The 13,921-nt window shown below is 37.6% G+C and overlaps 1 protein-coding gene across 1 annotated transcript; it reads left to right on the top strand.

Moving 5' to 3' along the window:
* On the top strand, window positions 1-9,025 carry LOC147077038 (uncharacterized). The gene is made up of 4 exons (XM_085940610.1): window positions 1-257; window positions 3,327-3,479; window positions 6,248-6,400; window positions 7,614-9,025. Exons 1-4 carry the CDS (start codon window positions 123-125, stop codon window positions 8,991-8,993), a joined length of 1,821 nt encoding a protein of 606 aa, XP_085796736.1. The 5' UTR covers window positions 1-122; the 3' UTR covers window positions 8,994-9,025.
* The last annotated feature ends 4,896 nt before the right edge of the window (window positions 9,026-13,921 follow it).

The raw sequence follows: 13,921 nt of genomic DNA, 5'->3' as shown, positions 1-13,921 counted from the left end.
AGTACCGATCAGATATTAGTCTATGTTCAGTGTCTTTTGCGTGTATATACGTCAAAAATACAGTCTGTCATTAATTCTTAATGCAATAGTATGCAATAAATAATACAAGAATAGGATATAAAATGGATATAAAACAAGAACCAGGTGTTTACGAGTTTGAACAAATACATGGAAACGATAATGGAGAATGTTTCAATGGCCCTATAAAACTGTCAAACAGTCCGGACAAACGTCAAAATGAACATGTTAGTTTTGAGGTTAGTTTATTCTCCTATAGATTGTTTCCGATCGTGCCATTAACAGCTTAATGTACTTACTTATTGTGTCATGCACTAACGTTAGTAGGCAGGTTGTACCTCGCTTTTCTCATTTTTTGCTACCCGGAATACATAGGTGACCGTAAAATGCGGCTTTGTCCTCTGCTACGATTACCTACCTACAATTGATTTTTCCTTAGATGACAAGTTGGGGAAACGCTGTACTTTTGTCCTCGTGCAATTTGGCAGAGGTACTTTAGTATTCCGGTCAAAAAGTATTGAAAAACTACGCGGAATTTCTAGGCCCTTCCCCATTTTATTGAGAATATTGACAATATAAATTTTTCACCAGTCCAAGGAATTTTGAAGCCTCATCTCTCCGTAACATCTCCTGATTTAGCGTCCATACCTCCATGTCATAGGAAAGGATTGAGAACATAACATGGCTTCATGCATGTATTTAATAAAAAAAAAAACATTATTTATTACCTAAGTTTATGGTAAAATTGACTGATATTATTACGTTACAATTTGTTTGAAAGAAAGGTTGTACATAATAGTTCCATCAAACCGCATCGCAACACACTCAGTCTTAATCAAGCGTATCACGAGGCCCTACGCTTGACTGTGAAGCATCAGCAGTTGTTTATACAGGGCTCGAAATGGACCAGAGCGCCGTTCCTGTCCGTGAAATCGGTAAAATTATCGTGGAAAAAATAATTTGACCGTCTGAGCTAGATAAGCTATATAATAGAAAAACTAACACACTTTTTTATGAAATACAAATAAAATCTGATAAATGTGTAAATATCTTCAGCAAACTGTCGTGCGCTCCGGTTCGTAAACTTTTCCATTTCGAGCGCTGGTAATATGTAAAAAACTGAAACAATACGGATATACTAAACTATGTGGAGAGGTTTTCACGTCCGTAATAATATACCGAAAATTGTTGGCGTTTGTGGCGACCAGGTCGGACGGCCGGATGGGCCAAACAGCTGGTTGGATCGACTTGAGCGTCTCTTCCCTTTCGGAGCACATTCTCGGACATGACCAGATGATGTGGTTTGCATCCTGTAGTTCTCCGCTACATGGACGTGTTGGTCGGGTGACGAGTCCAAACTCAAAGAGTTGACCAGTCAAAATTTGACTCTTGTGATGGTCAGCTGGAGTCAAACTGATTATCTCCAATCACCATTGGACATGTTGAAAGAACAATGTTCAAATATTATTATCTACCGTTCAATATTTAAGACGATACCGTCTCTGTTCTGGCAGAACACACTAACTGGAGAATACTAGTTTTGAGTAATTTGACTTTGAAGTTGTTAAAATGTTTCTATTATGTGAGTTTATTAAGTAATCGTAAAAAGGATGATTTTAAAATAAAGACTGTTTATTTATTAAGAAGGTTTCCAGATGGTAAAGTTTGAAATAAGGAACATTTTGGTATGTAATTTTTTCGAATTAGTGTTTTCTGCCAGAACAGTGACGATTATTACATCAGTGAAACGGCAAATAATTTTCAACTATAGGCGCGACGAAATTTTGGACACGTTGGCATTCGAAGAGAGAACGTCGAGCTGGAAACACGTCAATTTGTTTCGTGATGGCGACGGGGGTATTAATTCTTAAATCGTGTAAAGATGACTAAAAATGTAACCCATTTACTTGAAAAAGAAAACATGTCAAAGAATATATTATTATTGTTACTAATAGAACATTCGTTAAAGTGCCCACCACCACCCGTCATATATGCACAACCGTGGATATGCACGGCCGCTTTCTATGACGCTTTAAACGTGTCTGAAAGAAGTGATTTTAAGCGATGGTGCCCACAGAACGCGTCGGGCGCGCGAAGTCCGCGTATGCAGTGTTTATTCATAACCATAATCACTCGTCTCTTCCCGCGCATTACCCTTCACCTATGTTATAAGCGGCCCAAGCAGCACAAAATAAATATTATTACAGCGCCTCTCATAACAAAGCAATAAAAATATTATATTATTTCGGGGCTTGTAATTAAAATTTACGATGACATTATTCAACCAGCGATAAACTGAACACGCAATAAAATAAAACAATGACTTCTCTGTAATTAAATAATTGCTTTCCGCCCGTCGATCGACGATGCCTCGCGCGGCGTGTTTTTACTCGCTGTGTTCAATGAATGGACTCCATTGTATTTTCTTTCATTCGTATCGCCGAGAAGCGGTGATTCGCGAAAAAACGATGATTCATGCGGCGCGCGCGTAAAATGCGTCGTCAAATCCAGTGGGCGCTGGCGTATTTGATTACGTTGTATTTTCGTTGATTTACGCGCCACTTGTAGAAATTTTGCGCGAGCGCCGCACTCGCTGCGTCAATGGGCTTTATGCCTAAGTGATCATTCCGTCCCGAGACGGAGCCGCACGGGACTGATGCTGCAACCATGCATCGTAGTGCTTAAAGAAGAAAGTTAAGAAAGAAAATTTTTGTTTTTGGACTGGCTCTGCTGTGCGCTGACGTTAAGCGCTTTGTGTACCCGCATACTGAGTGTCACTAATTGAAATGGATGAGTCTACAGAAGAGTCGGGACTATCTCGCTCCCCATACGACGCTGCAAATTTCTCAAATGCCTGTTACTAATAGAACAATAAACAGAACATTAAATGGACTCAAGTTGGATTTATATGACAAATTATATTTCGTTCGGCATGCATCATTTGCACCCGCGACCCGCAATCCGCGCATCGCCTAGCCACGATCTTTTTAGACCATGCTTCAACTGAGGTATAACCTTAAGTGTCCTCAGTATAAATTAAAGATATCCGTGTTCGATCCCCGATGCGGTCACAATATATTTCTGTAATTTTCTTCAACTCTGGGTGTTTTGATCTTATCACTTCTCTTACTTAATAGACTCCTGCCATTGCCCTGTTATAAAAAGAATATAATACATATTTATAAAAATATATTATGGATCATTATCAAAGCCTTTGTTTTTGTGTAGTTGTGTTTTATTTTAACTAATATCTGTAGGTAGTTAAATAAATTTCGTATTAATTCTCGTCAATTGTATTATTTTTTCAGAATAGTGTGACAAATATCACTAAACTAAAGACTGAACCATGTTGCCAGTCGGATAAATCGCAGGGAGAATTTGATGAAATTTCAATGACACCATTCAAATTTGAAATACCTATAGCTGAGTATTCTCATTCTCACTCCAGATTGCCATATCAGGTAGGTACATTGACAGTTTGTTAAAATGTTTAAAATATACACGATTAGGTGTTATGACATCTGTACTTAGACTAGGGCAGGGTTTCCCAAACTATGTTTCGCGGAACACCAATGTTCCGCCGAACCTGAATAGGTGTTCCGCGACTATTTGAAAGGTTTTATACACTGCAACACATTTCAAGATCTTCTACTAAGTATAAGTAAAATAAGTAAAACTAAAATAATTAAAGAATCGACTTCATGTTGAAAGGCGAGTGATGATCAATCTCCACTGATGTTTAGGGGGGCCCGGCGTGAGAGATCGACCAGCCAAGTGGGATAAACACACATCACAAACATGTACTAATAGTAAAAAAATGTCTGCCTGCGGCGCTATTTCACTTCAACCATACTAACATTTAATAGTATGTGGTTTTGTCATACTTACAATTTTTGATTATTGTCGATATTTGACATGTCCATAATTGTGCATATCAACATAAAAGTGGGTGTATTAAAAATACAAAAAATCGCTAAAAAATACCATTAATTTTACCTCGAACACCATTTGGAATATGCAACTATAGATCGTCACATTGCCTTTAACCTTGGCGATAAGTAGGGGGCCCGCTTCGGGATGTGCAGGCGGAGGACTTTCTTTTGATGAGAGATGGGGTATATTGTTTTGACCGGCTGACAAGTCTTGTCAGTTTAATGACAGTTGCCAAAATTGGCAGAACGGTTAGCTGCGCTAATAAATAACCTACAAAATAAACTAAGTGTTCCGTTAAAATTACCGGGTTTGCGAAGTGTTCGATTGCAGAAAAAGTTTGGGAAACCCTGGTCTAGAGTCTAAACGTTTTGAGTTCGTTGGCCGTTAGACTAATTTCTTGATAGGTATGGAGATGTGAGTGATGTGCTTGATAACTTAATTCTATAAGAGGTGGAGGGGAATATGGACGTGAAGCAGAACGTAGACAAGAAAGTCCAATGCAGAGTATATATAAATATTATGTATGTATCAGATAGACAGATACTGTGTAGTAGTTTTACTACAATAAACTTTGCGCTTGACATATTTTTATTTCAGGTTAACCTTATCACGGAATTCCTCCATTGTTTAAATTTTTGGAATGCCTTCTGGAAATTGAAAGACAGTCTTATTCTTAGAGATAATGTTACTTTTGTCATCCTATTAAGCTTAAGCCCAGGGTTTTTCCTTCTCCTACACCAAGAGAAGCGATTCATAGCAATGCATAGATTTTATTTAGGAAAGTGTTGGCCACAAGCATCACGTTGTAGATGTGTATACTTCATGGATGCTTCCATCTAATATTATAAAGACAAACGTGACGTGACAGCATTATAGCAGCTGGTAGAGCAGCATTATAGCAGCTGGAAAAGCCTAACGCTGGTAAAAGGGCCTCATGTAAGATAATGCCTCTATATAGCTCCAAATTAAAATTTTAAATAATAAATAACGATGGACACAATTTTGTAAGAGGCCATTGCTTCCAAGTAGCAGTTAATGCCATATAGCATTAAAAATAGATTTTTTCTATCGAACTGCATTCATAAGTCCAGGTTTTTTTTTCAGTTATGACCCTATAGATCTCAGTGAGCGATATATGTACCTATATATCTATTTTGCCCACGACTTCTCGAAAGGTTCAAATTTCTCGATCTAGCCAGGCTTCTTTAAAATTGTATAATTTAGCAATGTTTGTACCTAATCAACAGTTTTTATATTTGGCTGAGTTTGTCTGAAGTAGTAATCCAATTTTTATATTTCATGCAGTGCAAAGACCCAGTGATTTGTTGGAATGGCTATCAACCATTCGCTGTGAAGAGTTTTTAATGTAACCTCCACGCTGGGGCGACCATATGCTCCGTTTGTGAAACATGGTTATTTAACTTGTACTGTGTCTATTTTCTTCCGTCTCATGGGCGAATAATAAATTTTAATTTAGTCATTTACAAGAAGTAATAAAGCAAAGCCTTGCTGTTACAAAACTTTTTAAATGTTAATTTTAACCATACTTGAGATATTAACTCAGTTAACTCAGGTTTCCCTCTGATTAGCGACGGACAAAACATCGAGAGCGTCGACAGCTTCAAGTTCCTGTGGGTACACATCACGGGAGATGGCATTTTGCAGAAAGAGCTCGCTATCCGAATGGGAATATCTGAAGCAACATTCAACTCGATGCGGAATGTCTAGGACTCACGATTGTACTCCGTTAAAACCAAATACCGCCTATTCGACGCTTGCATTCTGACGGTGCTGCTTTACGGTAGCGAATCATGGCACCTTACGAAGGCTCAGAGCAACCATATACTGAGTTTCGAAAACAGATGTTTGCGACGAATACTGGGTGTGCGGTGGTATGACTTTAGGAGCAACGAGGAGATAAGAGAACGCACCAAGCAGCCTTTCATCACGCCGAAAGTGAAGAGGTGACGTTGGACCTAACTCGGCCACGTGCTACGGATGCCAAAAGAGAACTTCAACCTGACTTGCCCGACAGGATTCCGGCGTCCTGGAGGGCCACTAAATACAATCTACAGAGTGTATAAGGCGGTGCTACGGGATGTTGGCTTAACATGGAACGAAGCAAGAAAACTGGCGAGCGACAGGGATTCTTGGAGGCGCCGCGTGGTGTCCACATGCTCCAGTTAAGGGGCGGATATAGCCAAAGAAGAAGAAGAAGAAAAAGAATAACATACAGGAAGGAAATATGTTTTTCATTATTTTTGTTTAATCTTTAAAATCTTCTTATTTTTTTCAGAATAGTCCAATAAACCCGACCGACATAAAGGTTGAACCGATTTCTAAGTCAGATAACACCGATGAAGAATTTAAAGACGATGAAATAAGTAAATTTGAATACTCGTATGATGATCCAGTTGCGGGATGTTCTAAAGTCAAGACAGATAATCAGGTATCTTTCATTCATACTTGATCCATCTCTGCAATATACACTAAATATAATGCCGTTAAATAGGTTCCTTACATTTTGTGAGTTAGGCCCGTTTTACATTGGACACCAGTTTATAGAGACCGAAGTATCCTGTCATTCGATACCGCTATGGCTATGGCAGCCACTGAATAGCTGTGTGAATGTTTCTGATATCAGAGCCAAAGTTACATGTCTACGTTTTTGGACGAGTCATATACAATATAGTCATAATTTATATTATACAGTGTTTTTAATGAACTTCCAATCATAGATGTAGTAAATTCTTAACTTTTGTAAGTACCTTACTTAGTGGTTCTTTACAGAAGGTTTTATTTAGCCAATACTCTATAATCTGTGGTTTTGGTCTCAATAATGCCATATATAATAATAAATTACAGTATTATATTATTATCATCATATTATACAGAGCGTTGGAGCAGACCCTTTTTTAAGTTGCTCCGCTCCGGGAACTAATACTTGCTCCGGCTCCGCTCCGGGTAAAAAGTTTTAATAAATGTAAGTAAGTAGATAAATCTTAAAAAATAACTAGTTTTAAAATAATCGTCATTTTCATTAACAATTAATTCTATTAAACAAAACCGACAGAAAATCGTCTCTCGTTATTTGCTTCCTCTGTCAAAAAAGTGGGGTAATTTATCACTCGGCGGTGTGGCCATATTTCAAATAACTTCGGTGCTGCAAAGTGACAAAATATACTATTTTATTTGCATTGGATTTTAGGACGAAAATTTAATAATAAAAAAAAACATCCGGAGCAGTGGAGCACTACAAATTTTTGATGCTCCGGCTCCGCTCCTGCTCCGGGTAAAATCCCATTGCTCCAGTGCTCCGTGCTCCTGCTCCGAGCTACGCTCCAACGCTCTGATATTATATGATAATAATAAGTTCATATGGATTTGTATTAACGTTGAAACGAGAAATGGAATTTTGCCACTCGCCAACCTATTAGGTCCATAATCTGACTCCAAGCACAGAATAAATAATAATATGTGTATTTGAAAGAAACAGGATTCAAATCTAGACCCCACAACATTATAAGCCGACGCGTAAGCCGCTCGGCCAATGTGGGCTTTTTTACCATATATTTTATCCTTAACTCTTAAATATATGTTCTTTGAATTTAACAAATTAGCCTATTTAATACAATGGACTTAACAACAATATTATATTGTAGGTTTCTACCAAGAGATATATCACAGAACGGATGAAAGGAAGTCCTAAACAGACAAACGACAAAATTCATGACAGGATGCTGCAGTATTCAGATGTGATTACTGATAAACAAGATATCAAAGATGGTCAACTCAACACTCCAATAGTGATAGATATTAAGTTAAAAAGGGTATTGCATTACCCACGTAATTTTGTTTGCAGTGTTTGTAATGCAGTGTTTGGTAGCAAAAATGCTCTGAAACGGCACACAATTGTTCACAACTATATGAACACTAACGACAAACAAACGACACTTACAATTTGTCATGAAAGTCAGCCAATGAACTCGAAAGTTTCATATTATAAATCGGGTCGTGTTAAACAAGAATACAAGTGTTTTGAATGCGCATACACATGCATGCAACCTTATATTTTAAAGCGACATACGATAATACACACAGGTGAAAAACCATTTAAATGTAATGATTGCTCGTTTACATGCTCGCGCGTGAATAGCCTGAAAATACACAAGAGGACACATAGTGGTGAAAAACCATTCGAATGCAATGTATGTGCTTATACATGTGCATTGAATAGCAGTCTAAAAATACATCAAATGACACATACTGGTGAGAAGCCGTTTGCATGTGAATTATGTCCTTTGACTTTTAAAACGTCTCAATACTTAAAAATGCATAAAAAGATACACACAGGAGAAAAACCTTACAAATGTAATGAATGTCTGTATACATGCTCGCATCCGTTTAATATGAGAAAACATAAGTTGACACATACTGGTGAAAAACCATTTAATTGCGATGAATGTACGTATAGATGCAAAACGTCTCACCATCTAACGTTACATAAGATGACACACAGCAATGAAAAGCCATTTAAATGCGATATTTGTTCTTATACTTGCAAACAATCTCACCACTTAAAAACGCATAAAATGACACACACCGGTAACAAACCGTTCAAATGCAACATCTGCTCGTATACATCGTCACAATTTAATAATCTCAAAGTACACAAAATGACACATACTGGTGAAAAGCTGTTCAAGTGCAGTGAATGCTCGTATACGTGTGTGAGTCCTGGTAGTCTAAAATTGCATAAAATGACACATACTGGTGAAAAACCATTTGCATGTGACGTGTGTTTTTTTAAATGCAAGACATCTCAAATTTTAAAAACACATAAAATGATACATACTGGCGAAAAACCATATAAATGCAGTGAATGTTCATATACGTGCACCCAGCTTAATAGTTTAAATGTACACAAAATGACACACACTGATGGCATTCTATTTGAATGCGATGTATGTTCTTTTACAAGCAAGACGTCTCGAAAACTAAAAATACATAAAATGACACATAGTGATAAAAAATCCTGTTAATGCAGCCATTTTACAGATATTTAGCGATGATGAGGTGTGTGAAAACAACATTATTGTTGCTTGGATGTTGTGAGGAGAGAGTTTATTTATCATTACAGTGGGTTTATTCTGTACGTATCGACCGCTAAAGTGATAATGTGATAGATATTATCAAACTTTGGGTAGGTTTGTATCAAAGTATTAGCACTTATTGTAACAATTACAATACATTGGTTGTAATTGTTGCAATAAGCGATACATTTTAACAGCGCCTCTCTTGCTGCTGTTAAAATATAGCACTTATTGCAACAATACAACCAACGTATTGTAATTGTTACAATAAGTGCTAATACTTTGATACAAACCTACCCTAAGTTTGATAATATCTATCACTTTATCACTTTAGCGGTCGATAAGTATAGAATAGACCCACAGGATAAGTAAATACAGTGAATACTGATGAGATTGACTATATTATTCTGACTGGCAATGTACCGAGATGTTACTATAACCGAGAGACTGGACTCAAGATGAGAGTGAGAATTTATGCTTGTCCTTACTTTTTTATACACATGCAGTTTATACATTACAAGAGACATAGTTGCAACTAAACAAATCATGATATACCCTATTGATCTAGTTACGGTTGAGGAAATGCTGACTTCGTTTCCGATACGTTGTTTTGTTTTGACAACAAAAACATGTCGCACTCGGGGAATAATAGTGGCACAAGTCCAAATTTTTCATTTTTGAGTAAGTATGCAGAAATGTTCCAAGATATCATTTCTACCCGCACAAATAGCGGCATAATTCTTAAAAATATAATGGTGGCCTTAAAAGCATTTTTTTTATTATTAAATTATAATATTTTACTTAAAGTCAAGCAGAAATTGTGGCACAATGATCATTGTGTCATTGTTATTACGGATTATATTCAAAATGAGATGACTCAAGTGTTTTTGATTTAACATACCAAAATAAAATATTCCAACTGCTCTCCTGCAAAAACAAGTTTTTCGAGTTGTGCCACTATTCTTACACATCTTTGGAAAGTCGACGTTCTATATCTGATCAATATTTTCTTTTCAAAATAAGCAATGGTTTTGTTGACTCGCCAAACCTACTCGAAAGGGTGGGTTTCCATTGTCCATCAAGATTTACGCGACACCAAACGTTGTACCATATCAGTCGTAGAGGTTCTAATTATGCACAAAACTCTTTTATTCAGCGCTCTTGTTTAAATTATAATATGTATTTCTCCACCGTTGATCCTTTTAATAATTCACCTGTTTCATTTAAACGCGGAGATAGCGTTGTATATCTCCGCGTTTGTTGTATATATATATATATTTTTTTTTGTCACTTTTTTTGTATATAATTTAATTATTCATTATTCTTCCTCATTTTGCTCATGTAATTTCTTTATATTTATGTTATTCTTATTCTCTATCTTGTTAGGCTTAACTATATTATAATGTATCTATACATGGAAACTTTGCTGGTTGCAATAACTTTTCATTATTATATTTAAAATTTTTGTAATCAATATGTAACTGTTTGTTTCCTTAATAAAAAAAATAAAAAAAAAGTATTCCCCGGGTGCGATGTATATTAAAGTGTGACACTCTTGTAATGCAGTGTGGTATGATTGCTACAGATATACTCATATCGTTATTGCTGGAATAAAAACCATTACAATGGAATTGTTAGGTCTATGAAAACACTACGTTTCAAAACTACAAAAATACATGTATGATGATTTGAAACTGGTAGTACTTATACGTGATTATTATATTAAATGGATGATGTAAAATCAAAACTACTACATTAACGTAATGTCAATAATGTCATTATACGTCCGAAAAGTGTACCTATCAGCACGTTTTATTTGGTGACGCGACAATCTCCCCATGGTTTATGATATAAGATGATGGCAACATTTAAAAAATTTAGACGTCATGACTGAGGATTGTTTCCTGGATAATTTGACAGTCGAACACCCTTCTCAGCGGATATTGGTCTATTATTTCGGCCTTATATACAGCATAATACCCCATCCACCCATTATTTTCGAATGCGATTTTACGCCAGATGGCGTTCGAAATGTATGTATTGCGTTCATGGAAACTTTGCACATAAGCATCTCGACGAACTCGAACACCTAATGCCCCTCTACCATAAGTTTAGCGAACTGCTAAATTTGGCAGATACGATTTTTGACAAATTGCAACTGACAGCCCGTGTTTGTTGATAATTATTGTCGTGGGTACTTATTTTCTTCCGTATTTCATTATGATTCAGTGAATTATTTTGATTATTGTCTAATGGTATTATCTATTTTACAATTGATCCTATAATCGGTGCTTCATTTTATTCAATCATGACTGCTTTATTTATACTTACTAAGCTTTGCTTTCGTAGATGAAGATAATCTACAATTCCGCAAATTTCGTAAAAGCGGCGACGCTTTCGAATTCAAGAGTTGCATTAGTAAATACACAGACGCAGATTCATGAAATGCTAATAATAATATTTTATTTTGAACAACTCAATTCACATGATTGTGTTGGAATCGCTTTATGCATAATAATTATATGGTAGGTAGGTATACTATTACGATAGGTAGGTAACCATTTACTTTTATTTTGATGATTATATGATTATATATATTCAATAACGTTTATTCGGCATTCTAATTATCCGGCCATAATGTAATATTATTCAAAAATAAAAGAAATAATATGAAAATATTATGTAATAGCGAGATAGCTAGAGATATCTAGCGGAAAAATGCTAAAATTTATCGTTTATTTGACAGTTATCTGGTGTAATATGAGACCGTCATAAACGGTTCGTTTTGGCCTATTTCCATTGACGGCCTATAAGGCTTGTGTTAGTGGAACTCACGAATTACGATCTCTCAGTCTAAAAAACTAGACATCGCACACAAAAATACATTAATGATCCTAATATTTAACTACCGATTATATCGATTTAAGAGGTTTTATAATTAAGTCATTAAAATAATTCAGAATGTTAGATTATTTAATTCTTCTTCTTATTGTGCCATTCCCTAGCGGAGGTCGGTCACCATCAAGGCGATCTTATCTTTGTCGTCTGCTACTCGGAACAGTTCAGTGGAGCTGCACTCATACCAATCACGGATGGTCTTAAGCCACGAAATGCGGCGACGTCCTCTGCTACGCTTACCGTTGATCTTTCCTTGAATGACAAGTTGGGGAATGCTGTACTTTTGTCCTCTCATAATATGGCCGAGGTACTGTAGTTTCCTGGTTTTGACACTACGTAGAATTTCTCGGTCCTTCCCCATTCGATTGAGAACTTCAACATTTGTGACCCGGTCAGTCCAAGGAATTTTGAGGATGCGTCTATACAGCCACATCTCGAAAGCTTCAAGTCTCCGTGACTTCTTTTGGTTTAGCGTCCATACTTCATATTATTAATTAATAAGTAATATTTTCAATAGTAAATACTGACATATTTTTTTGGCTCAGAGTTGAGGATATTTCGGTTGTTAATATACTTGACATTGTGAAAATTATGACAGAACCTCAGATTCAGAAGGGTCTATTGAATTTTCAAACAAACATGTCAAAATATAAAATAGAATAATTTCTTCTTCTTCTTTGCCCATATCCGCCCCTTAGCTGGAGCATATGGACACCACGCGGCGCCCTCTTATCTTATCTCGAAGCTCAGTATACGGTTGCTCTGAGCCTTCATAAGGTGCCATGATTCGCTACCGTAAAGTAGCACCGTCAGAATGCAAGCGTCGAATAGGCGGCATTTGGTTTTGACCGAGTACAATCGTGAGTCCCAGACATTTCGCATCGAGTTGAATGTTGCTCCAGCCATTCCCATTCGGATAGCGAGCTCTTTCTGCAAAATGCCATCTCCCGTGATGTGTACCCCCAGGTACTTGAAGCTGTCGACGCTCTCGATGCTTTGTCCATCGCTAATCAGAGGGAAATCTGGATCAGGACAGGTGCTATTGCACAAGACGTTGGTTTTCTTCGCGTTGATTTTCAAACCAACGCGAGAGGAGTTGTTATGCAACCTGTCGATTGTCTCTTGAATGCCCTCGATTGAGTTGTCGAATAGGACAGCATCATCGGCGTATTCCAGGTCGCATAGCTTCACCGTGGGGGTAACAGGTATGCCTCGGTCAGGTGGTATTGACTTCCGTAGTATAAAGTCAAAGAGAATGATAAAGAGAAACGGTGCAAGGACACAACCCTGTCTGACTCCGGTCGTGACCCCGAACCATTCTGTGACAGTGTCTCCAATTCTGACACAGCATTCGCTATTCTCGTGCAGGCTTTTGATTATGGCAATGATCTTGGGAGGGATCCCGTATGCTCCCAGTATCATCCAGAGGGAGGGGCGGTGCGGACTGTCGAAAGCCTTCTCATAATCCACAAAGCAGCAAGCCATCGGACTGTTCAACTCATGGCTCTGCTGGAGAAGACATCGAAGGTTGTGGATTTGGTCTGCACACGCTCGACCAGGTAGAAACCCGGCTTGGTTTTTCCTGAGGACGTGCATTATTGGGTCCCTTATTCTCATCAAAATGATGTTTGCCAAAATCTTTCCCGGAACACTGAGTAGCGTAATGCCTCGGTAATTGTCGCAGCTTAGAGGGTCACCTTTTTTAAGAAGTGTGATGATTTCACCGTTCACCCAGTCCCTTGGGCAGCGCTCTTCTTCCCACACCTTTGTCATCAGATGAAACATAGGGTGCAGGATTGCTCTCAAGTTGTACTTGAGGAATTCAGGATGAATCCCGTCTCCCCCCGGTGCCTTTCCGTTCTTGAGCCTTTTCACAGCCGATTTTATCTCGGTGTGCATGGGCGGGCAATCGGAAATGTCGGTCGCTCGGGGAATGTCCAAAAGTAAAGCTTCCGCAGATATGTCAAAGGGATTCAAAG

This window comes from Rhyacophila brunnea, unplaced genomic scaffold (assembly GCF_057557595.1).
Source record: "Rhyacophila brunnea isolate RB1 unplaced genomic scaffold, BYU_Rbru_1.0 scaffold_13, whole genome shotgun sequence".
NCBI lineage: Eukaryota > Metazoa > Arthropoda > Insecta > Trichoptera > Rhyacophilidae > Rhyacophila > Rhyacophila brunnea.
This window is presented reverse-complemented; position numbering and strand designations above follow the sequence as displayed.

Bases quoted from the DNA above. Each gene is read 5' to 3' on its own strand.
- LOC147077038 (XM_085940610.1), top strand. From the start codon at position 123: ATGGATATAAAACAAGAACCAGGTGTTTACGAGTTTGAACAAATACAT. The intron at 258-3,326 runs GTTAGTTTATTC...TTATTTTTTCAG, and splicing joins ATGAACATGTTAGTTTTGAG to AATAGTGTGACAAATATCAC. The intron at 6,401-7,613 runs GTATCTTTCATT...ATTATATTGTAG, and splicing joins AAGTCAAGACAGATAATCAG to GTTTCTACCAAGAGATATAT.